A 26,826-nucleotide genomic window follows, 5' to 3' on the forward strand; every position below is an offset into this window, starting at 1 on the left:
AGGGTTTGCCTCTCCTTGAGGAAGAAGACCTTGTGACGGGCAGGTGTGAACTGCAGTCCTTAGAGTTTACAGGTGCAGCTTTTTCGACAAGTCAAAACTAGACTGTGCTTATACTGCGAAAAATTTCAAAAACCCAATTTTCTCTAGTGTTCCAGAAGTCGAAACGAACTTCCTGGTGAAATCCCAGGTTCTTACTTGGAGAAGAAGGAAGAGAATTTAACGTTTAAGACAGTGTGATCTTTGATAAACTATTTAGTGACAAACACTTTAATTGTGAACGATAGTTATGCCATCTACTCTGACGAAGAATTTAAATATTGTTTTTGGAGGTTCCTGGTCTTTCTATTAGTGTATAGTGTTGAACAGAACTTTAATTGCTGCAAATTTAATTTTGAAGGTTCTGAGTTGAGCTGTTACAATTTTTTTTTTCTGAAAATATCATTGTGTTTCTCCAACTTATTATTTCTACAAATCTTACATAAATTGTTACGATTAATTGTTTTGACGTCATACAAGTTTATAGTAACTTGATGCTATGTTTTTTAACATTGTAGTATTCATTGTAATAGTTAGTGCCATCCGGCTCCTTTATCTGCTTTGGAAGATGAACTTTTATAACACAACCCCTACGCAACATAGACCAAGTATTAAAACCTTGATTGTACTTGGTTCGGGGGGGCATACGGCAGAAATGTTACGTCTAGTAAGATCCTTAAATCATAAGAAATATTCTCCAAGACTTTATTTTTATGCCGAAACAGATACTTTGAGTAAGAAAAAAGCTGCCAGTTTAGAGAAAGAGATATCAGAGGCAGAATCAAGTTATGCCTTTCAAAGCATACCTCGTTCAAGAGAAGTATTACAATCGGCTTTTTCGACAGTTCGGAGTGCTTTAATATCCATTTTCTTTATTATACCAAAAGTTGTGCTTGTAAGACCTCATTTAATTCTGTGTAATGGACCAGGTACTTGTGTTCCAGTATGTTTGGGTGGTTTTCTGCTGAAATTTATAGGCTTTGAAACAAAAATGATTTATATAGAAAGTGTTTGTCGTGTTGAGAGCTTTTCACTTTCTGGGAAACTTTTGTTGTATTTTGTTGATTACTTTCTTGTACAGTGGCCTGAGCTTTCTAAAAAAAATGGGAAAGCTATTTATGTGGGACGCCTCGTATAGAAATAATACAATTTTTTTTAAGATATTGAAAGCTTATATATATCAAACAAAACAAGACTGAATTAAGGGTGAGATCCTGCTAAAATTGACTTCGGCGCTAGTTTTTTTTCTAGCTTTGAAAACCTCTACATTGAAGTTGAATAAATCCTGTTCTGAGAAAGCTTTAAGTCTCGAGATATTTGGCTTCGGAAGTTAATTAACTGAAATAGCTTACTTATGGTAATGAATTTTGCTTTATTAGTTTAAAACCAATAATAAGTTTGGAAACGTTTTTTCGACGATAAGTATTATCAATTTTTGGTGAAGAAAAAAGGACAATAAACAAAGACAAAGCCATATTAATTTGTTGACTGTTGCCATAAAAGTAAACACATTATTTTGGAGCGTTTAGGGTTTAATCCCTAGAACTTTTAATATACAGATTAGAACTTAGAACAACAACTGCAACCTAGTAAAGTGCTAACTGATTGGAACTTGTAAGCAAAATTTAGGGTTGTAAGTTACGACTATGATGTCATTCATGATTTTGCATACGAAAATGCAGCTTTTTGTCCTTTTCGGGATTTACAAAAGTAAGTATATGTAGCAATTTCATTTAAATAACCTCTTAAACAGCTCTCAATGATGCTTCAGTACCAGCCTCGTTGCAGAGAAAAGACGGAAAAAGGATAAAAAGATGTTTCTCATGAAAAAAAGGGATTTTTTTTGTCTTCTAAGCCAATGATTTTTCCTTTTTGTCCAAGCCAAGAGACCGTACTGAAAAGTGTTTCCTGCCACCTTGTGTTGCGATTCGACACCATTTTTAGGTGGTTTCAGAGTATTTTGTGTGGTTATTATGGGTCGTGTTCGTCTTTTACTAGATTGCAGCTATCACTGTAGCCACGATCACTAAATGCTCTGAGAAATCGTCATTCTAAATTATTAAAAGAATTGAACCATTATATTGAAACCTATATGTTTTTACTCTCTGTATGTGGTGTTCAAACTACATCATGGTCATACTTGTTGATAAAAAGCAAAGAGCTATGAATAAAACATGTTCTTTTTGGATTTTATATGGTGTATTGGAGCCTACTAAGATTGCTTATCCAATGGGCCCGTTTCTTATCCTTAGCGTTTCACACGGCGTGAATGACATCAAAGGCTAGGAGGACCGCCTCTTTAAATGGATGAAGAAATGTAGGATAAATGACGCCATATCTTTAAAAAAAAGCAATTCAATTCAAAATGGAAAAAAAAATATAGAAGATTACCCGTAGAAAGTAAAAGGGGTAGGTACTATGTTTACTTATAAGGGTCCGTAAGGGGGAAAGAAACGTGGCACATGTTTTCTTAAAACCCTGTAAACAATGACCCGTAAAAAGCAGTTAGTATTAGGGAGATATGGCACACTTTCAGGGATTTGTAAATAAGCTGTGTTTATATTGGAATCCATTATCTGAGCTGTTATTGGCTAGTTGCTTCTAAACGTCTCAACTAGCACGTGGCCAGATACAAATTTGCTGTTATCTCTCGCAGAATACATCCAAAAAAGTTTAGGCCAACTGGATAGGTCATATAAGGGATGCTAGAACACACTCAAAGTCACACTTGTACTGCAGAAGTGGAAGATTGAACTGGCGTGAACATGATAGAATAAAAAAGAAAAAAAAGGTAAAAGATGTGGCACTAAACCCTTAAGGTCCGAACCGGCGGTGCACATCTCTGTCTTAAGGCCCTTCAGCCAGTAAGTCCAATGGGGGGATTGGGGCCAGCCACCCTGTGCTTTTGCACACACTTCCTGTTTACCTTCCCCCGATTTCTCCAGGTACCCATTTAGAGCTGGGTCGACTCTGGTTGAGCTTACAGAGTCACGCCACTGACCCCCGTCACAAACCAAATAATTGGGGACATTAGGATTCGAACCCTCGCCCTCTCAGACAAAGGATCCTAAATCCACCGCACGAATCTACTCGGCTTGGACGGCTTGAACATGATAGAATGTGTGAGAAAGACGAAGATTGTATGTGTGCATCATTTTAGGGAGTGAAGCATATGATGGAAGCCTTTTGTTCTGTTTATTATTGTTCTTCTGAATGTTGTATATTATAAGTATACATGTTGTATGTAATATTGTATGTTGTATATTGTGGTAGGCGTGTAATCCTTCTTGTTACCTTTTTGGTTTTACTTAGTGAATTCAAAGAGTTATTATAATCAATGTGAGTTGAGTGCCCCATTATTGATTTTCTTTTGAAAGTTTGTCTTCTCTAATAAATTGTCATTTTTAATGCAGTTCTATGTGATGATAGATAGATAGATAAGTGTATTTCAAAAGCCTAAGGGCCATATACACACAACAATATAAATAAATAACACACAAGCAAGAAAATTAAACAACAGTACAAATTACAAGCACTCACAGAAACAGAATACAGCGCGAAAATATCTAAACTAACGACAAAATAAGTTAATCATAAAAACTTTTCTTCTTACTAAGGATTAACGGACTTTTCCCCTTTATTAATAATATTTTCACTCTTAACAACCTATTCTAAAAATATTGCCAAGGACCCCCACGCTTAATTGGTCGTCCCATAAATCTTCCCCTTTCCCGATTGAAAGAGAGAGAGAAAAAGAAGAGAAAAAGAAATTCTTGTGTTTTGTATCATATAACGGGAAACAGAGAGCACTTCCAATCTTGATGGGAAAAAGTTGACTCTCAACTAGGATTCAACGGAGGAAATTTAGTGTAATTCTATTCCGGGAACGTGGAGAGAAGAAAGGATTTGCTTAGGAAATTCTCCAGATCTAGGCCTCAAATTATTAAGACTCGCTGTCTTTGTGACTTATAATAATAATTCATATTGTGTCTTATAATAATAATTAATAATAAATTATTCCAGAAAAAAAAGCCCGTGGGCCATAGGAAAATTACATAATACACAAACAACAAATTAACTACATTAAATTAAAACTATTTAAAGAAAACGCTCCCGATGCACCGCTGCAATCCTGACATTGTTTAAAACGTATGTAAAGGACTTTAAATTAAAAGTAACCTTAGTTAATTTTTCTTGTGCTTTCTACTGTCCGTTTTCTTGAAGAGTGGAACATATACGGCTAACTATCATTTTGCCCCCTTCTTCCGTGTTTCAGTCTCCCAGAGGCCAAAGTTAAAAATAGAATTTTGTAGAAATAGGTGCCTATGGAAATTCCGGCGGACGATTCTTCCCCTGGAAATCCCCCAAGAAAAAACTCCCTCATGTAAAGGTGCATTGAAAACATTGAGCAGCCTAAGAGAGCGTTAGACAAAGAAAAAGAATGACTAAATTGTTTATTTTGTTATTTATTTGTTGTTGTTTGTTTTATTTGTTATGTATTTCGCGTGGACTTGATTTGACACAGACATTTCTGGTACATGATAGCAGTTCGCCTGCTGCCATCGAGAACGCGTCCGTTACCATTGACTGTTTTTATTAAATCTAGGAACTTATCTTGCAAGAGATGGGGGGTTCTCTGCTGGGGTAATTTCCAGGGGTAAATCAACCTTGAACCTTTAATTGTGTTTTTCTTAAAGGACATTACCAATATTGTACGTGGGGGGGGGATTAGCGCCTATGTCCTCTTAATTTAAAAATTTCAACAATTGTTCCTGGTATTTCGTAGACTTTCTACGATTATCGTACTTTTTGTGTTTTTTTCTATCGAAGCTTTATTCCCCTTGATCTGCCCCCCTTCTAATAAAAATTCCTGCAGTAGTGCTTGGAATGCCTCAGCAATCTTTACGCATAAAACGACATTTTGCTAGGTAAAGTCAATTTGGGGCGAGGGGCAGGGAAGTGCTTCCCCACCCATATGTTTTTAAAAATCTCTTTGGTATATTCATTGAAAAAATTGGGGTAAAAAACATAGTTGCCCCGAATATATTTTGAAAAATATTTCCCTCCTGCTTCATGCTTTTCTGTGAATTGGCACCTTTCATTCAAATGGCCTCGAGAATCGCTGAAAAAAACTATTTAGACTGCTTGTATATCTAATGGATCATTTGAAGAATCATCTAGGGTTTAAAGGCCTAAACATAGAAGCGTGGTCGTTGCAAAGGTTAAGTTCTGACCAATTGCTGTTGTAATTACTTGGTGGTTTTTAAAACGACGGTATGCTTAGAAGTTGGAACGAGAAGAGATTGAAAAAATGGCGTCTAAATTTTATCAGACCTGATCTATCAGTACAGCATTTTGATCAGATTGCGAAAAATTATGGCAAAGTTAAATAATTAGTTTTTATTTTTTGTTTCTCGTGCTTTTAGTGTCTGTTAAAGGATTAATTTATTTAAAGTTTCTTATAAAATATCACAGTCCATAAGGAACATGAATAGCATAAACATTAAGCACTCAAAAAATTTTCATCTTTTTGCTATTAAGGTAAAGTCTCTAGAAATCGCCAAAATATCGCAAGGAAGAATGAGAAATTGCAATCAAAACTTTTAATTAAGAAATATCATTTCTTAAATTAAATTAAGAAATATATATCATTTTCATGGATATTCCCCTTAATTCATTCACAAGTGACTTCTTTAAATCACTATTTTTTAAGTCTCTGCACTAGATGGGTCTGAAAATCAAAAATAGTTCAGTCATTAATCTAAACGTGAAAATTTTGTCAACCTATCATGAAAGCCCTCTCTTCTTTCCATAAAACTTTACGTACAACGTCTGATAAAAACTAAAAACTTGTCAATCAATAAAAATTACGTCATTGTATTCTCTTCACTTCATAGAATCGTACTTTTTAACTGCGGCATCTCTTAGTTTAATAAGTGTAATCATGTACTTATCATACTTATTACATACATATTAAATAAGTATACTTGTTAATCTAATAAGCTGCGTTATTTTCTTATTTTAGAAATTAAGCTGACGCTCTAGAAACACTGGATCTTATCAACTTTCTATGTAAGGGATTTCAGTTAAAATTTTCGTAATCACTAGGGGATCATCTTTCGGTAGAACGACCTAAGTTTAGGTTTGATAGTTTGACACGAATGACTGGATTTGACACTAGATGGCCTTCTCTACTATTTTCTGTTGAAATAGTAGAGCCCTCCCCTTAAATGAGAAAAATGTCATGTGACAGAAGCGCCAAAAAATTTTGTAGCATTTTAAGTATGTAGCGTTTTAATTTTAAGACAAGAATAAGTTTTAAGGCAAAATACCTTAACTCGATATAGGTCGCTACTCGGTGAATAACCATTCATTGTTTGGTGCCTCAAGTTAAGGTAATGTGTTTTGCCTTGAATTTGGAGGCTAATAAAGGATAAAGTTAAGCTCAAGGTTAACAACGTATTTGGAGATAAGGCAGAAATTCATTTATAAACTGATTTTTCTCAAAACTGCGATGTTCGAGATAGGACGTTTTGTCTAGACACTGTCTTTATAAAAAAAAACAAGAAAAAAAAACAAAACAATAAAACCCCATTCATCATAATACCCGCACTTGAAGCCGTATAATTTTGTAATTCTTTTGTGTAGTTAAATAAATTCTTCTTCTGTTTGAACTTATGAGCCTTTTAGTCAAAACTACTTAGGCTGTCTTCCAGGTTCAACAAAAGGTAACGGTACAACAAAAGTTGCAAGAAAGTAACGTTTTCATTCCGGCTGACTTTGTTTTAGTAGGTGGAACAACAGAAAAGTAGCTTTGAATTTACATTTTTTTTCTAACCTTTACTAAAGATAGTTAACGAGCATCTTTAGTGAAGTAACTGTGAATCATTATCATCATTTCTATTGATATCAGTTTTGAAACATATTGATAATTTTATTGGACTAAATTGTGCTTAAAGCGAATACAATTGAAACTCTTGAAGATGATACCCCTACAAACCCAATGACCCCGTAGTTACTTCAGAAGTATTCCCGCTGGATGTAATTTTCAGGTAAATTTTGTTACTAAAGTTTAAGTTAAGTTCCTTGGGTTTGCAACCTGATTGACACCCTAAGCACTGTTTCATGTCTCTTTCTTTTCATCGACTTAATATAGAGCGTTAATCTCTTACAGCTTGTTGCAGTAGTTCCTTTGATTCCAGGTCACTGAACTATCCTATTGCACTTTTCGAGTTCAACACTCCTTTCGAGCGTGTGGTCCAATTCTATCCTAGGCCTTCCTCTTTGTACCCTCCCAGGAAGTTCCCATTTCCCTTAAATCTTTCCTTAAGACATCCACCCCAACCAGGGACGACCTGCTTTTTAATTTAGTCCTAGACGGTTGGCTGACAAGGCAGTTTGTCGTCCGCAGAACGTGCCTTAGCCATCTCAACCTTTCTCTTATTATAGCCCTGGAAAGTAATATTGGACTACAGCCTACTGTTTGACATATGACCAGTCAGTCGGGTACCCAAAATAATCCGTAGACAATTTCTCTGGAAAACATCTAGCAAATCTTACTCCATTTTTCGGAGCACCCATGCTTCAGAACCATACTTGACAACTATCATCACTGTAGCTTCTAATATTCTAATGCTGGTCCGAAAACTTATCTTCCTATTCTTTCAAACATTTTCCGACTGTAAAAAAGCACCCTGGGTCTTGGCTATTACACGTCTAACATCTTAACTGTACCAACCTTCTTAACTAATAATACTAACTAGGTAAGTGAAGCTGTCCACTTGACCGATCTTCTCGTTACCCAGCATCACTTTTTCATCTTCACTTATCCCTAGCCTTGGCGACTCAGTCTTCTTAACATTATTTTCAAACCTATTCTTGCACCCTGAACTTGCAATACCATCATTGTTCTAACACTTTCATCTAGGACACTTAAATCAATAGCTTAGTCTAAGTCCAGGAGAGTTTTATTTCCCCATATGAACCCGTATTCTCCCATTGCTTTTGCTCTGCTCCTTAACACAAGGTCCATCAAAATGGTCCGTAAAGATAAGGATAGAGCACAACCCTGCCTAACTCCTAATTTTTTTAGAATAGAATATGATTTATTGGCTAAAATAGCACACAAGCTAGCATAAGCACGTCAGAACAATTATAATTACAATGATAAAATAAATGTTAAGGGATAATCATAGTTACAAAGTTAAATCAATTATTAAAATGCGAAACAAAATAGGGAACGAAAGAGTTTTTGTACCTCATTGTCAACATTTGGGGACACAAGTCAAGTTGAGTATTTGGAGCTCTACGAGCATTAAGTCTTGTATTGGGAAGGATTGGGGGGTTTTCTTTGAAGGGGGGAAGAAGACGTCGATGATAATTAATACGAAATCAGTTACTAACCTCATTTCCTACCCTAATCGTAGCAATCACAAAATGAACTGAAATTGCAATAGAAGATCAATTTAAACTTACAACAGACACAAAACAACCATGAACTGGAGTAGGGCTAATGCCTCAGGTTCCTTCTAAAGACCAGAACGTCATTTACACTTCACTGAAAACTAAATAAGTTTTAAACGGCTGTTCTTTTATCAAACACTTGGTCGAACTGATAGTAAGGAGATACCCAGCTCAATAGTAACCGAAACTCAAAAAATACTTATGATATTTTGATACCAATAAATATATCAAAAGCATCGGCTTGCTATGCTGATTTCAAATATAGAAGTTTTACTCAGTTTAGTCTTATCCATCAAATGCTTCGAACCTGAGAAAATTTGCCTGATTTTCACAAAAAGAGCTAAACACCCCCTAGAAGTCACAAAATCTTATTTATTATTTAAGAATTAACGACGCTTCTTGACTACTAAGGTCCTTGCTTCGGCCCTGCAGTGCATTCCTGCAGCGTGATTCGATCTCTGGGTCCCGTATTACCAAGCTAAGGTCAAATCCACTGCGCCACCACAGGACATAATCCTACAAAATCTTAATGAAAATTACACCATCAGATTGAGCATATCAGAGAACCCTACTGTAGAGGTTTCAAGCTCCTATCTGAAAAAATGTGGAATTTTGAATTTAAACCCAGGAGGAAGATTGCGGATGCGTGTTTATTTGTTCGTTTTTTGTTATTATTTTTTTTTTTCAAGGGTGATCATATCGACCCAGTGTTCCTAGAATATTGGGAGAGAGCTCATTCAAATGAAAATTAATTTCTAGTGCTCTTTTTATCTGACCAAGAAAATTGGAAGGCAACTAGGGACCCCCCTCCCATCCCCTTTTTTCCTCAGAATCGCCCGATCAAAACTTGAGATAGTCATTTTGTTCAGAATAATTAAAAGGCCGAATGCGTGTGCCTTTGAAGATATCATGACCCCCATAGCCCCTGGAGAATGGTCTTTAAGTTATAAAATGTGTCCATTGTTTATGTATAGTATTTGTTATTCAGAAGTAAGCATACATTTTTCGGGCGGGGAGCGAATTATCTGCCGGGGGATTTTTCATGGGGAGGTTAGTTTCCAGGGGGGTAGATTTTTCAGGGGAAACTTTATACTGGGGAAATTTGCCAGAATTCATATATGAAATCCTTCTTATGTCTTTTTCTTTGTCGACTCTATTTTGCGCATGGAGATGTTGAGGGTAATTGTCCGGGGTAAATTTTCACCGGGATGGCATTGTTTAGAGAATACATCTTTGGGGAAGAGGGACATTCCTGTGAAGGAGGAGCCATATTTCATGCTATTATTTGAAAAGCGATTAGAAATCAAATTAAAAAAAAAATCAACTGAAAGTAAGGAGCAACGTTAAAACCTAAAACGAACAAAAATTATTACGTATATGAGGGGGTTGCTCCTCCCCAACACCTCGCTCTTTACGCTAAAGTTTGAATTTTGCCTCATTTCTTTAAAAACGACTCTTGAAACACAAGGTTCGTTTAATTATGACAATACGAAGCTTTTTTAAGTGCTAAAAAAGTTTAACTTAAACAGCGAGGTGTTGAGAAGCAGCAACCCCCTTCATATACGTAATAGTATCTATTCGTTTTAAGTTTTAATGCTGCTCCTTACTTTCAGTTGAACAAACTTTTTTTTTTAATTTAATAACGTTAATAAATCACAAATGGCTCAGACTTTCCGGAATGACTAGCTATATATCTTAAACTGTCTCTATATTTCTTAGTTCTTTTCAATAATCTTGGTTATTTTGGTGATTTTCTTTCTTGTTTTTGTCATCTTATAACAAATGAAAACACAAGCTTGAAACTAAAGCTGTTTTTAGGAAAACGCAAATGATGTTCTGGTCTTAAGAATTGTTCCTATTCCTTGTTATAATTTCTGTTAAACTTGACTATTTATTGTAATGTTTGTTCGTTTTTTATTTCATACTAAATTAAAAAAAAGTTTTTTTCAGCTGAATGTAAGGAGCAACATTAAAACTTCAACGAACAGAAATTATTTCGTATATGATGGGTGAACCCCCTCCTTAATAACTCAATCTTTACACTAAAGTTTTTTAGAACTTTTAATAGAGCTTAGTACTCCAATTAAACGGCCTTTAGTACTCCTTTAGGTTTTACTGGTCTGTTATTTACTACTCGATGCAAAAATGTTTGCCATGTTGCCTACAAATAGTAGGCCTATATTAATCAGTGATGTTGCAATTGCATTCAAGCTCATTCTGAATTATTTTCCTGTTAGATTAAACACTAGATTTAGAATTTTTCATACTGGGGGAGTGCCGAATAACTGGAACAAAACTCGAACTAAGGTTATTATAAGGTAATTATTAGTTAAAAAGTTAAATTAATATGTAAATTCCGTTTTTATTATTCATTAACGGTGAGCAATCTTCAAAACCAGCATCAATTCAAAAACGTTCAGAAATTAAAAAAAAAAAAACAGAACAATTTTTTTAACTGAAAGTAAGCAGCGACATTAAAACTTAAAAAAAAGAGAAATTATTCCGTATATGAAAGAGGCTGTCGCCTCCTCAGCGCCCCGCTCTTTACGCTAAAGTTTTTTAATGTTTCAAAAAGTGGAGTTGTGAGAAAGAGTCAAATGAAAACCCCCGTCTGAAAAATTGTAACCAATCTGCTGTATCAAAATGTTCAAGGATAATGAATTATTATTTTAGAATTGGTCCTTATTTATTGTTTGTTTTCTCTTATGGTTTGTACGATGCTAACGTTTCTAGTTGTAAGCGTTACTTCGCCAAAACTTTTAAGTATCATAAAAATTTGATCAGCAACAATTTTTATCATTGTTATATCATCTTTTTTTTCTTGGGCAGCACAATATTGAGTATTTGGAATTTAAAGAAAAATGTATTATTATTTTTTTTGCAGTTGTTGAAATTGGAGAATGAGGATGAAATGGTGGTTTATTTTGCAGGTGACTGGGCTACTCTACTGTTATTTGATAGGTTGATTATTGAATTTTGGATTGAATCAAATTTCGGATGAGAGTATATTTATTTTCCGTGTTTACTGGACTGCCTCTTCGGACTGCCTTGTGTCTGGTTCATGGACAGCCCAAAAGAGTATTGTGTTGTTATGTATGATGCAAACAATTTATTCAATAAGCAAATAATTAAGAACCTGTGAGATGTCTTACATTTTTAGCTTTGCGCGGGAAACTTCGCTATTCAATGTTTTACTATTCACATTTTGATTTACTATAACTAGTAGTGTCAATTGGGGTAGAGGGACGTGACCCTTCCCCTGATTCTTGGCTCGCCCTAGATTTTGGAGAAACACATTTTTTAGTTTTTTTATTGAAATCTGTGTTTTCTGACATTTCCTTTGAAGAAATTAATAAAAATCTGCCCCCTCCATAGATTTTGAAAAATACTACCCCTACCTTCCTTGTAAAATGAAAACTGCTGACTATAACTGAATTGGTCTCAACGATTAGTGTCCTGACTTTTTGGCATAAAACGATGGATATGTATATAGAAAGTCATGTCATATTATACCATGGCTTTAACTTTTAGTAGTACTTCAACCCCTTTTGCTATTGGATTTTAACTGTAGATTTTCAGGGTGTCACATTGTGTAACTTGTTCAGTATTTGAAATTTAAAAGACAATGAATTAGGGTTGGTTAAAAAAAAATGTTAAAGCTGCTTGATTCATAACTTAAAAAATCCAAATTATCTTTCCTTTCTAAATTGTCCTCAGACGAGTATTTGCTTATTTCGGATTGTAATTCACCTTTTTTTTCATTTATTATCCCTATATGATTTTCTTGAAGGTTCGTACGAAGCCGGTGTTGCTGGTTACAAACACGTGTACTTCAATGCCACTTCGAATACCCTGAAAATTTGGACAGCAACTGCCATATTCATGGTATCATCATATGAATCTGTGAAATACCTCTTACAATTATTTTTACGTGGAAAACTTCGCTGTTCAATGTCTATTCTATTTGCTTCAGTTTACTATTCTCACTACTATGCATGGTGGGGATATTTTAACTATTGGAATGACGATTTCTATTCTCAGTGGAACCATCAACTATTTTTTACTATAACTGAATTGGTCTCCACAATTTGTGTCCTGACTATGTGTGATAAAACAGTAGATATATCTGTAAAAAAGTGTTATATCATATTAAGTATAGCTTTAGCACATATTCTTATTAGTTGTGTTGATCAGTTTATTTTAAATATTGTATTAGGGGAAGGCAAGTTGCACCAGGTTTTAAGAGATTTATTTTTAATGCTACCAGACTTGTTGCATGTTATAATGCCGCTATATGAAATGAAAAAAGTTGCATCCCGAAATAATAAAACAGTAAATAATCTTATGCCTGCCAGATATGCTTTGTTTTCTGTATCTGGAATTTTCTTTTTGTTTACTTTGTCTCGCTATTTATAACTATAATTGAGGGGTGTTGTACTCCCAGAAATAAAAATACTGTTTTTGCGTTGAAATTTACGATTCTATGACATTAACAACGCACTCGTTGATTAAGATTAGCTGTCTTTGACAGCTTTAGTAATGTCAGGTGGACGCAAATATTTTTAATAGGTAAAAAAAAGTAGTTCATTGAGTGAAAAAAATGACTAAACAAGAAATTTGCCAGAAACTATATATTTCTCTACTCCTTTTCTATTTATGCACCTTAGAAAATTGCATAAAAATAGGTAAGCACCTGCCTTAACTGTAAAAACAAAAAAAAATCATCGCTTAATATTGTGCTCCCAGGGAATACAAATACTGTTTTTGCATGGAAATTTACGTTTCTATGACATTAACAAAGCATTCTTTCATTAAGATTAGCTGTCTTTGACAGCTTTAGTAATGTCAGGTACACGCAAACATTCTTAACAGGTGAAGAAAAAAACGTAGTTTATTGAGTAAAAGAAATGACTAAACAAGAAATTCGCAAAAAACTACATTCCTCTACTACTTTCCTATTTATGAGCTTAAAAAATTGCATAAAAAATAGGTAAGTACCTGCCTTAACTGTAAAAAAAAATCATCGCTTAATATTGTACTCCCAGGAAATACAAATATTGTTTTTGCATGTAAATTTACTTTTCTTTGACATTAAGAACGCACTCTTTGATTAAGATTAGCTGTCTTTGACAGTTTTGACGATGTCAGGTGCACGCAAATATTCTTAACAGGTAAAAAAAAAAAACGTAGTTTAATAAGTAAAAGAAATGACTAAACAAAAAATTAGCAGAAAACTACATTCCTCTACTACTTTCCTATTTATGAGCTTAAAAAATTGCATAAAAAATAGGTAAGTACCTGCCTTAACTTTAAAAAAAAAAATCATCGCTTAATATAGTACTCCCAGGAAATACAAATATTGTTTTTGCATGTAAATTTACTTTTCTTTGACATTACGAACCCACTCTTTGATTAAGATTAGCTGTCTTTGACAGTTTTGACGATGTCAGGTGCACGCAAATATTCTTAACAGGTAAAAAAAACGTAGTTTAATAAGTAAAAGAAATGACTAAACAAGAAATTAGCAAAAAACTACATTCCTCTACTACATTCCTATTTATGCAGCTTAAAAAATCGCATAAAAAATAAGTGCCTTAACTGTAAAAACAAAAAAAAAGCATCGTTTAATATTGTACTCCCAGGAAATACAAATACTGTTTTGCACGGAAATTTACGTTTTATGACATTAACAACGCACTCTTATCATTATCATTATCTGTCTTAGAATTGAGTAATTGATGATTTACTAAAGTATGTCTAAACAAGAAATTATCAAGAAAATACTTTCCTCTACTCCTTTCCTATTTGATAGGCTTAGAAAATTACATAAAAGGACAGGTGTGTACCTGCTGTTAACTTTGGAATATTTTTTTTTCGCTTGATATTTTACTCATTGGGGATTCCAAATGCCGTTTCTGCGTGAAAATCTGCGTTTCTGTGACATATACAACGCTCTCTTTGACTAGCAACGCTCAAGTCACTGGGGCGGCTTGTGCACGCAGTTTTTCTTCTTAGCAAAAAAAACGCAGTTGATTGGGTGAACAATAAATGAATAAACAAGAAATTCGTGAGAAAACTACATTCCTCTTCTCCTTTCATATTTATGAAGCCTTGACTTTGGAAAAAATGTATTTTTTCTTCACTCGAAATTGTACTCACAGGGAATATAAATGCTGTTGTTGCGTGGAAATGTGCGTTTTTATGACACGAACAATGCTCTCTTGACTAGCAACGCGTATGTCACTAACGACGTCAGTTGCACGTAAATGTTCTTAGCGGTTAACAAAACGCGGTTGACAGATTGAAAACCAAAAAATAAATCGAGAACAAATATTAGCTGTCGTACTCAACACTTACGAGTAACTTATGTAAAACATGACCTTGTTCTGCCTTGATTCTGCTGAGTTCAAATCTATTGTTATTGCTGTTGTTCTCTTTTGTGTAAAATGAGTGTTTTCTGTGTCTTTCATAGCTTAGTGTTAATATTTTGTCAGTTGTCTATTATATTCTATAACTGAGAAACTGACGCAAGGTACTTATGATTGTTTAATATATTTAATTTATGCAAAGGACAAGCCTAATTATTCTGTCTGCTACTTAAGTTTGTTAAGCACGCTATTTTCAAGCACGTACGTGAAAATGACTTTTGCTTCTTCTATCTCCTATTAGCGAGATTTTCTTGAATTCTTAGTTTCATGATAAACATTTTGGAAAATCACCACCATTTTACCATCAGTCTCCACTATCTCCACACTCATACCCAAAAATCTTGTTGATTGGCGTCATGATTTATTAGCGTAATTTCCGTTTTTGGGTACTTGTATGATAAACCCACTACCACTCAAACGGTTTTTTCGTTAAATTATGTCACTTAAGCTTGAGACAAGACAAAGAGAAGTGACAATATAGATGGAAAATATATAATTTGGGCTATATATTTGCACATTAGGAGATGGGGCGTAAAGTATTTGGGCAGTGTCAGGTTAGAAAGAAGTTCTTACTACATAATATGCAGAAACACATTAGGCATGCAGACCTGCTATTCTTTACCCCCACCCCCTCTAACGTGCAGATATATAGCCCAAATTTGTTTCTAAAGTATTATATTTGTATCTTGCTTGGGTATATTTCATTAGCATTGAACTTGAGAGAAACATGCTAGAAGAATATTAGGTAGTGAGAATATCATACAAATACCCTTCTTGTTAGTTTCTTAAACGTAAAATAAGATTGGAATTTTGTTTAAAAAATTTGTAAAACGTCAATATAGTGTGAAAAATATCTTTAACTTGAAAGTGAAGATTCAATTGGGTTTTGTTAATATAAATAAAAATAAATAAGCATAAATTATACTTTGCTATTAAAAAACGCGCGTTGAGTTCCTTAAACATAACAGTTCCTCTTAATCATGCGTTACGGATTTCGCCTCCCACTTCAACACAACCACATCCCTCATCAAAATAATTCAACATCTAATAGATCTCCCCTTCCTCCCTGAAAGCATAACCACCTTAACCTTGCAAAATAGTAGTAGTAATTTTGAAAAGGGAGATAATAGTAATAGTTCAAGCTCTTTTATTCTTTGACTATACATATTTAAAACTATACACATAACATCCCCGGCAGGGAGACTGGCTCGAAAGCCGGGCGACAATTACAAACAGTAGAAACAAACAAACCCAGAAGAAACGGGTGTCGTCACACTTCTCCCTCTATCCCACAGTAAAAAATAAATGGTAAAAAATAAATGCCAAAAAATATTTATTAAAATTATTGTCATTATTTATCCGATAACTGAACGGCCAGGAGCTACTCACAAATTAATATTTACTAATTAGCAGAGCTTTGATTTTAGTTTTTAATGTTGACAGCGATAAACTTTTTTCAGAAAAAGATTTATATGTGTTCCAATAATTTCTAATAATATTTTTAGGCGAAAATCTAGACCGTTCGGAGACAATGAAAGGCACAGGAAGCTTACTTAAAGGACGAGTATTGTATGGTCGGACTGAGGGAGGGCCTGGAAAAAATAATTTAAAACAATCTGGTTGCAGATCCTTTAGATAACAGAAACGGAAATGTACACATTGAAGAGCTAAAATCTGTTTAACCGGAATGATATTGAAATACCTGTAAAGAGTAAAATAACTTTAATAATTAAGTATGTGTAAAAATCTCTTCAATTCTTAATTGAGTCTATTTATTGAAACTCAATAAATTCGGAAAGGATTCCACACTTTTTGCGCATGGTATATCCAAGGCAAATTTTGATCAGTCCGTTGGCGCTCTGCTCGCTAAAATATTTGATCCAGATCTTGTATTCATAGAATGTTGTTCTAATGGAACAACAGGCTGGAAACTTTCCAACAAGGCTGGAAAAGACTCTGGAGTGATGATGGAGGTAATTTGGTCCCATGATGTCCATGACCCATCGTTATTACTGTTTCATTTCGTCTTAAATACAAAAAAGAGGATTAACTAATCAGTATGAAATAAAATATGTTGCTTGTGAGTTTCAAGATCTTCAAGTAAAAGGAAATAAGATTTGTATCACGTAAATTTTGGTTGTTTTTTTCATTAGGAGATTGTACTTATTCTTTACTACCTCAAGCGGTCTTTATCTCAATTAAATAAAAAAAAACAAGTTTTTTTAACTGAAAGTAAGGAGCGACATTAAAACTTAAACCGACCAGAAATTACTTCATATATGAAAGAGACTGCTTCCTCATCAACGCCTCGCTCTTTACGCTAAAGTTTGACTCTTTCTCTCAATTTTTCTTTTTAAAACAGTAAAAAACTTTAGCGTAAAGAGCGGGGCGTTGATGAGGAAGCAGCCTCTTTCATATACGAAGTAATTTCTGGTCGTTTTAAGTTTTAATGTCGCTCCTTACTTTCAGTTAAAAAACTTGTTTTTTTTTATTTAATTTCTGAACGTTTTTGAATCAATGCATGTTTTGATTTTGGCTCTCCGCAGAGGAATAATTAAAACAAAATTTGTATTTTTTTTTTTTTTTGGCTAAATGGCTTTCTCATAATTTTGATAGAATGATTTTGAGAAAAAAAAGAGCGGGGGAGGAAGCCTAGTTGCCTTCTCATTTTTTGGTTAATTAAAAAGGCAACTAGAATTTTTAATTTTTTACGAATGTTTTTATTAGTAAAAGATTTACGTAACTTATAAATTAGCTTACGTAAAGAACTTTTGTATTCTCATATTTTTATTACATATATGAGGGGGTTCGCCCCCTTGTCAGATCCTCGCTCTTTACACTAAAGCTTAAATTTTGTCCCAATTCATTAAGAATGACCCCAGAATCACAAAAGCCGTAGAATAAATAGTTGAAATTACTAAAAATACTTTAGCGTAAAGAGCGAGGTATTAGGAGGAGGTGAGCCCCTCAAATGGGTAATAATTTCTGTTTGTTTTAAATTTTAATGCTGCTCCTTACTTCCAGCTGAAAGAACTTTTTAATATTTATTTTTTCATTGTTTTTTTTTAAATAATGCAAGTAAATCCTGCGCTCCCTTCATGGAGATTTTCTTCCCCCATGACAAATTATCGATGGAAAGTTCCCCCAGCATATCCCCCTCTTCTCAACCCCTCCTCCAACCAAAAAAATCCTCCTGAAAACGCCTGTACACTTCCCAATAACCATTACTATATGTAAGCACTGGTCAAAGTTTGTAACTTGTTGCCCCTCCCACGGGGACTGTGGGGGAGTAAGTCGTCCCCAAAGACATAGTTATAAGGTTTTTCGACTACGCTGAATAAAATGGCTATCTCAGAAGTTTGATCCGTTGACTTTGGTAAAATAATTAGCGTAGGAGGGGGCCTAGGTGCCCTCCAATTTTTTTGGTCACTTAAAAAGGGCACTAGAACTTTTTATTTCCGTTAGAATGAGCCCTCTTGCGACATTTTAGGACAACTGGGTCGATACGATCACACCTGGGGAAAAAAAACAAATAAACACGCATCCATGATCTGGCAAAAAATACAAAATTCCACATTTTTGTAGATACGAGCTTGAAACTTCTACAGTAGGGTTCTCTGATACGCTGAATCTGATGGTGTGATCAGCAGTGAAATCAGCATTAAAATGCGATTCTTTTGATGTAGGTATTGGTATCAAAATTCTATTTTTTAGAGTTTTGGTTACTATTGAGCCGGGTCGCTCCTTACTACAGTTCGTTACCACGAACTGTTTGATACATAATTTTCAAAGATATATGACGAGCGCAGTATTTTATCGTAACTTTATTCTATTTCAAAGAATTATTTTCAAAGCTCAGTTTTACGAGTATTCCTTATGTATTTTTTAAGCCCAGTATTCCGAGTGAAACTTACTGAAAGCGTAATGTGCTTAAAATATACCATTTTATTTTGAGAAGAAAAAGAAGGCCAAATACCTATTATACTACTGCTGGAAAACTAACTAAAGGAAGAATCATCGACAAATAAAATTTGTTGAATATGTCTTTTATTATTCAGCCACGTAGATGAGTGAGGGAATTGATGACAAAAAGACTGCTGATTATAATGAAGAGTTAATAATTTTGATTTTTCGAACTTGGTACTTTTCTACATAGGTAATGTCCCCATTTGCCTATCCTGGCTCTCAGTCCCCTTGCTTTAAGCCCTGAACTAAGTGTTTCCAGTAATATAATGTTATATTTCATTGGTTGAATGAACATTGCCTTTTAAACACTTTAACAATGTGTTAAAGCGTATCAGTGTACCCCTTTTTTTCTTGGAAGAAACGTACTCTATAAGTTGTCCCTTCCTGTGTTTATTTATGGTGTCATATGGCAATAGACAAGATATACATTCACGTTGAACAGACATGAGGAACGGGGCTTCAGATAGTTTTTCACGTGGTTGGGAGAGGTAAAAAATTTTTATTTGTTTATAGCAACTAGAGTCGCTTACAAAAAAAGAAAACGAACACAAATAAATCAATAATACAAAAACAATCAGCAAAGAAAAAACAGATTCAAATAACACTGGTACGTTTAAACATGTCAAAATTGTTGTGTGTAAATCACATTTGACCAAGTCAGCCAAAGTGGCAGAGAGAGGCGAAAAAGCGGCTCAGAAATTACCAAAATGAGGGGATTACCCGAAGCAAGTATCCTTGTCTGGATAGAAAGAGAAGATTTTCTACGCAGCTCAGGAAAAGATGGGAGGCGACCACCAACAAACATAACACATGCACTACAATTCAAAGGAAGATTAAGAAGCCACCGTAAAGAATTGTTATAAAGAACCCGAAGAGAATTCTCACACCTAACAGACAGAGATTGTACAAAAGCTAGACTGTACAACGGAGTTATAGAAAAGGTACATTTTCAGGCCACTGTTTTTCAAAGTTTTTAAGGGGGCAGCTGTCCTGAACATTTTTGCGGTCATTCTTTGGATGAATATCTAAAGGGGGTTATGCAGGTTTGAAGGAATATTCTTGGTGCTATGTTTATTCTCTACAGGTCTTAAAACTTGAAAGTAAATTTACTTTTCTATTGCTAGTTTGAAAAGAGCTGGTCATTGGCTCGTGCTTTAGCCATGATATTTGGCCTTAGACTTTTAGTTTTACCATTGTTACCATGTTTGAAGGTTTAATTTAGGTGTTTTGTTTTTTAGCAGAAAATTTTCAGTAGCGAATGTTATTTTCTGACATATAGTTCAAGTTTTTGCTCAATGATTTGTTAGGAACAATTCAGTTTTCATGCTTTAATACTAGCGGCTCAATTAGCACAATATAATTGTGCGCTATACACTATGTGTATGTATTTGCGTTTACTGGAATTATTCCAACGAAATAGTTGCAAGAAAAAACACACTAAAAACTTGAATAGTAGCTTGTATTTGTTTACTGTTTTTTCATTACTGTATGTTGTTTTTTTTCACACACATTGTCCATATTTCACAAGCTTGCACGTTTTGTTACTTTGTGATATTTTTATTTGAATGTGGGCACTCTCAAAACACGCTGTCCACGAGGAGGAATAAAGTGCCTAAAATATTGATTTGCCGAAGATTTCAGACGCATGGAAATGAACACGGCATGGAATCCTCTTTTCCTAAAATTTATACTAATCTTTGAGATAGTTTTCGCATCTTTCTTTTATTAATAGGACGAGCAGCTAAATAAACCTTATCCAATTTCAATAAATAAAATATCGTGTAAATATCTGTTTTATTATCAATCACTATGATTCAAAAGATATTTCAAGAATATATTAAAACAGGGACGATGAAAAAGATATTTCGTGCTAGAACTTTCTAATTGTATGGTTATAAAACAGCTCCTGGCAGTACTTGCCACCTCCCTCTTCCTGAGAAAATTTCCTGGTCGAGCTCTTGCTATTGTTTTGCTGGTAGAAATTGTTTCGTTGATTTACAATTTTATGTTTAAAGTCATAGTTTTTATTTTTTTAGATTATTTTGTCTATTTTGTTTTATAGTTTTTACTACATAGTTTTATACATATACATAGTTTTATTTTATTATTTATTTTGTTTAGTTTGTTTTCGGGTGTTTGTATGTGTAACCCAATATGTTTGAATTTGACATTCTCTTTTGATGCCTTAACTATGTTCCACTTTTTCTATACAATAAAATTTACCGAAATGGAGAGTATAGTCCTATCACAGAGCTTTGGTTAGGTCTTCTTTTACGTGGAAGTCACAAACAACCATTCTTAAAAAACAGCAAACTGAGCCTTATGAACTTTATCAGTTGATTCGTGAAGTTGCTTGGGAAAACAAATGCAGCGATCTTAATCAGTTGCAAGTTCTGAAACTATGTCAGAACTCATTTTTAATTACTATCTTGAGTTTATAATACTCATTCGAATTTGTCTCTTGGAGATAAAGGATGTCTGTAAGATTTTTCTACATAGAGTATTCTAGATCGATTAGATTTTTCTTTCGCTATCAGTCTTGTGTTCCATTGTGCAAAAGGGTCCCTTGTGGTGGTCTGACATCACTATGCTTCACCAAGTCTTACAAACTGTAGAGATTGATGATTGGCTACCACTACCAGGGGCGTTTTGAGCCTCTTTTCATTGGGGGAAGGGGGCGAGAACTTTGTAAATTTTACTGAATCGCTACTTGATTTTCTCTGACTTAGAAAAACATGACTGACCTGTAAATATACTTCAACATGTAGAGATTCGCATAATATATATAAGGTCATAATTGGAATGAAGTTCACCAAGTTTTCATTTTTTTTTTCCATTTTGAACCGTCGGAGACAGGTCACACTGGTCCAAAAAATCAAAATCAGTTAAAAAAAATCCAAAAAACTTAAAAAAAAATCCATAGCCAGGATTTTGTTGGGGGGAGGGCTCCGAAGGGAGGATACAAAAGAAACTTCGAAAATGATTTTACGTAGGGGAGGGGTATTTTCTACGGTTGGGTATTTTCCGCGGGGGTATTTAGCTTTAACTTTCTAGTTTCTGGTGTTAGCTTCAACTTTCTATGATGTCCTAATAATCTAATAAATTTTAATACACTTGAACAGGAGTATTCTCCGAATTGATTGTTAAAGTCATAGTGACAAATATTTTTTACCTTATATTAGCAAATATGAGAAGTGATGAAAAGACCAAAAGAACGATGAACGGTAAAAATGGATGAAGATGACAGAATCACTGCAATATTAATGCTCTATTACATGCAAATTCATCCCAAGGATTCGAGATGCCGCCCCAAACCCAGAAATGACGGGCCTTTTTAACTCCTTCAAAGACGTCCAGAACATAATTCTGGTCAATATATATTGCGATAAAAAGAGATTTTATGCCTTAGAATATTGATTGTAAGCCAACATCTCCACTCAATATGGCATCATCAGATAGTAACAGGGCCTTAGGAATTGGTGAGGCAGTATTCACCACAGAAATACTTTCACTGACAAAAGTTGTAGTAACAGTAATATTGTCATATTACTTTTGCTTCTTTGACTCCGTAAACGAGTCTTTAAACAACAACATAATCACATATTTCTGTGCTTCTTCAAGATCGTTGTGAATATGACAAACATGATCTTTCAAATAGTCTTTATTCATTTTGGCATCGCATTCACAGCATTTGACGTTTATAAGGTTGGATCTATTTACAGAAACTTTACGCTTCTTATTACTATCAAAGCTAATTTTACAAAACCGCGAGTACGTTACTCAGAAGAAATGTAGCTATGCACTAAATTCTTCTTTGCTTTTCTTTTCAAATTTGTTTCAAACTGGCAGATTGACTGATAAAAATACAGTCTAACCCCGGTTCCTGCTGCTGGGATTTTGCGCAAAATACTGCGATATGCGACAAATGACACAAATGGTGCGACAAACGACGCAAAACCATCCGTTTTGCTGCAATGTCGGATGCGTTGAATAATTTCAATTCATACGACAAATCGCATGCGTTGATCTGATTAAAAAAAAAATCATAACCAAAGTCATGAAGCTGATTGAAAAGATAATTTTGAGTGATTTCAATTCTTTTAGAGTTTGTCGCAGCGACGCAAAAGTCTGCGTTTCTTTGTGAGCCTCCATTCGATTCCATCGTACGTCTGTTCCGCCAAAAAAAAAAATCGTGTCGGGATTGACACAGCAGTGGGAACCAGGGGTAATAAAAAAAAGTTTCTTGTTTCCGAAGGCGCTGAACACATAGATAAAGTGGTGGTAACTCCAACTCGTAAGAAGCTTCGGAAGAGGAATGAAAAAATTTACTGACCAGGTAAATCGGATATGAAATAATAGATATATAGAATGGTAAAAATTCCCATCAAGTTGGAGTAAGTCGCTATCGAATTATATTTCTTGCAGACTTAATAAATAGGCGCTCAAATTGACAAGTTTTTTGTCGGTAGAGTGAAAAATCACCGGTATTTGTCTATTAAACGAAGCACGTTCCAAAAAGTGAAGTTAGTTAATCCTAATGAAATATACCAAAACATGATGATAATATAATACTTTAGAAACAAAATTATGAAAACTACGACAGACAATTAGGAAAATATACATACATCGTAGTTTTTCTCACTCAAAATAAGCAAATCATAACCGATCCCAGAGAATCAAACCGGTTTCGGTTAGATCTTACACAGCGTAATTCTTGAGTGTGTTCCGTTTAACAGACAAGTATCAAATGATCTTTTGAATTTCTGGAAAAAATAATATTCGACTCCTAAGATAACAGAGAATTTCCAACAGAAAGCTCAAAATATCTGGTCATGCATATATACAAAATGAAGTCTCATACTGAGTCTGAAGCTCAGTATGATTGACTTATTTGTTTCTTCTTAAGAAATATGGAAGAATACAGACGTCATTTAAAGTCTTTTTTTTCCATGGCCTAATGACTTTTGTGAAAAATCAATTGCTTAATTAGTCAAAGTTCTTGTACAAAATGATTTTACCTTTTTCAATTTTTTTGTAATGCTGCATTTTGAATTCCTTTCCATTTTATCCATCCGTCTGAAATTCCCCGTAAACCTCCTCAGTAGGATTTCTCACTAATAACCGGACTACACAGTTAAGTAATGAATGTGATGCATTTTATTATCGAATCTCGTAAGAAGCACTAAACCAATGCAATTCAGTACCAGAATAGGCCTAATGCTCGAATTCTACAAGTTTGGTTAAGGATCAGATAAGAGCCAAGAAAAATTTTTGACAAATTTGGTGACAGACCAGGACAAGTAGAACAACCAATTTTTTTTTTTTTTAACTGCCCGCAACAACAAAATCTGCAAATATATAATGAACTACAGTAGGAATCCAATGGATTGTGATGAACATGTCAAATTACCCGATTTACAAATGAGCGAAACTAGCGCGATATTCACCAAATTCGTTCTATACTAGCGAAAGGGAGCCAAATGAACACCTTAAATCACTGAATCTACGATTTGGCGGAACTAGGCCGACAAAACTACCGAATACGCCGAAATCGATCGCGCCAAATGAACTTGTCAAATTACCAAATTTGCAAATGAGTGGAACTAGTATGTTACAGCTACCGAATTCGATAACGGATAGGAATAAAATGAACACGTTAATTCACTGAATTTTCAGTTAGACGGAACTAATGTGATAAAACTACCAGATCCACACAAATAGGGAAGCAAATGGGAATCAAATACATATGTTAAGGCATGCTATATGGAAAATAGATAGAAAAGAAATTTTAGAAATGGGCATCTTAGCTTTACCACGACGCCCATTTCTGTCGAAATTTGCGCCTTCAGAGAAAATTGTGCCAAATGCCAAAAAATGAAAAGGAATGGTGCGCCTCTCCCCTCCCTTCAGGATGCCCCTGACTACCATTACTAATTGATGTTGACTTCTTCAATATCCTTTGGGGTAAACCATCCTTTCGGTGGTTTGCCGCGATCTAATGCAAGGTAAAAGCTTTTAAGTTAGCCGTTAGTTATGCCTAAAAGACAACTTTAGTTATTAGTGCTCTAGTAACCTTAGATTCTATAGGACAAATTGAATTTTTACACGTTGGTGTTTGAGATAAACTGGTAGCTGGATTGGAGATTATTGGGTGACTTTCGATCCATAAGCTAGGGGTAGGGGCTTGCTGCCCTTTCCGGGTTTTGTGAAGAGACTTCTTTTTGTGCCAACTGCACTAAGTCTTCTCAATCCACTGAGTATTGTGTGCCTCTTAGGTTCATTCAGGCTCATCTTGGTGAGCTTGCTTTTTTAATGTAAGAAAAGCTTTTGATGGGGCGTTAGTATTTTTTGTGGAATTCTAAGGCTGGGTACAGAATTGGTATTTGTTCCTTCTAATCTTTCTGCATGTTTTTGTATTTTGTTTCTACCTTTTTGTAATCTTGGTTTTGGCTTCTTAGGCATTTGGCACATTTTGGAATTTCTGAGTACAAGTTCAAGCTTTCAGCGTTTTGTTATGTTAACAGGAAAGTAGGAACAAAGAGTTAATGAAGTGGCGATTGTTTTTTTGCTTTTCCTCGCACTTTAAATGAGTTTTTTTTTCGGGATAGGAGCTCTCTGTGCAATCGTAAGCTTTGCTGGGTAGCTTAAGTTTTTGCACGAGTAAATGTTCCCCTGCTTCACTCTTGGGAACTTTTTGATTCCTTTGACGTTTCTTATGCAGAACAGACAGTGAAGAACCATTCTTTGTCCATTCACTGCAGAAAGCCCCGAAGCCAAGTCAATTTATTGGCGATGCGCCAACGATAAAAGACGACCCGGTTTAGTGAAAATTTCAGAGATGCGATGGCGTATTGCCAGTATCTTTTTTTTAGTTTTATGTTTTGCACTGATCTCTTGATTTTGGTGTACTAGGTATGCTAGCGTTCTAAGTAACTTCGTAAAAGTCTGTCAATTTTGATTTCCGACAAGATAATGGGAATAAAAGCTTACAGACAGAGAAGGGATTTGCTTATTCAATGGGAGGGGGGATGAACACCTTACAAATTCCTCAAGATTTTTTAAAATAACTTATTTTCTCACTTGAAATATTCGCTTTTATATTTTGCAATAGAGTTTGATAAACTTTTTGAAGTGGCTCCACATCAATAAAAAATTTCTACTTTACATTCTTTTTTGCATTGATACTTCTGTTTAGATTCTTCACTTGTACGATCTACCCCTATTCTCTAGTTTCCAGCGCGTCTCGATGTAAATATTTTGACTTTTTGTTTAAATCTTGGGATTAAGGATCATCATTTTTTGTCTTTCAAGTGACTTAATGTACCACAACGGTCAAAATGTTTGGAAAATCAGGGATTACAAAGTGTCATTTTCTGTGGAATTTTCTTCCTTCATAAAACTGCCTCACAATGTCATGTCTTAATAAAAGATTTGAACTACTTGGATCTAAGATAGAATTAAAAAAGCCACTACATTTGAGATTTGTTTTGAATTTCATGTGCTGAAAACTGGGAAGAAAGTACTTTCAGTTGTTATTGTTTTTTAAACGTAGATTGAAATTTTAGCTCAGTTCAAACATTCTACTACTGTTACTACTAAGAACAACTCAATGAAACACCAAGCCGGCTGAGGCTAACGTGGCTAGGCATACTTCTCCTCCATCACAATTTATTCAAAGTCTCCCTCCTTACATTCTCCCAAGAAGTTTCTACGTCCCCTGAATTTTTATTTACTTTATAGTTTAACCGCATTTGAGGAGGACCTGCATGTCCTTTGACCGTAGACTGTCGTCCAACAAGGATGGTAATATGTCATCTTTCATATGCAGATAGTGTTTTATCCATTCTTTCTCTCATTATAGCCCAAGAAATCAGGATTAACCCTTATTTTTCCTAAGCTTAATATTTGAGGGACGGTTAGTCTGTCAGGTACC

The 26,826-nt window shown here is 34.7% G+C and overlaps 1 protein-coding gene across 2 annotated transcripts in view; it reads left to right on the forward strand.

Moving 5' to 3' along the window:
- Window positions 1–26,826, forward strand: part of LOC136040740 (uncharacterized) — a 96,685-nt gene that overhangs the window by 23,432 nt on the left and 46,427 nt on the right. Inside the window, exon 3 of one of the 2 annotated variants that reach the window (XM_065725047.1) lies at window positions 12,290–12,971. The exons of the other annotated variant lie outside the window; for it this stretch is intronic. Within the exon in view, the coding sequence (XP_065581119.1) occupies window positions 12,290–12,915 (626 nt within the window). The 3' untranslated portion in view covers window positions 12,916–12,971. Of the gene's footprint in view, window positions 1–12,289; window positions 12,972–26,826 lie in introns of those variants that run through there. 2 annotated transcript variants of the gene reach the window in all.

This window comes from Artemia franciscana, chromosome 21, assembly GCF_032884065.1.
Source record: "Artemia franciscana chromosome 21, ASM3288406v1, whole genome shotgun sequence".
In the NCBI taxonomy this organism is placed as follows: domain Eukaryota; kingdom Metazoa; phylum Arthropoda; class Branchiopoda; order Anostraca; family Artemiidae; genus Artemia; species Artemia franciscana.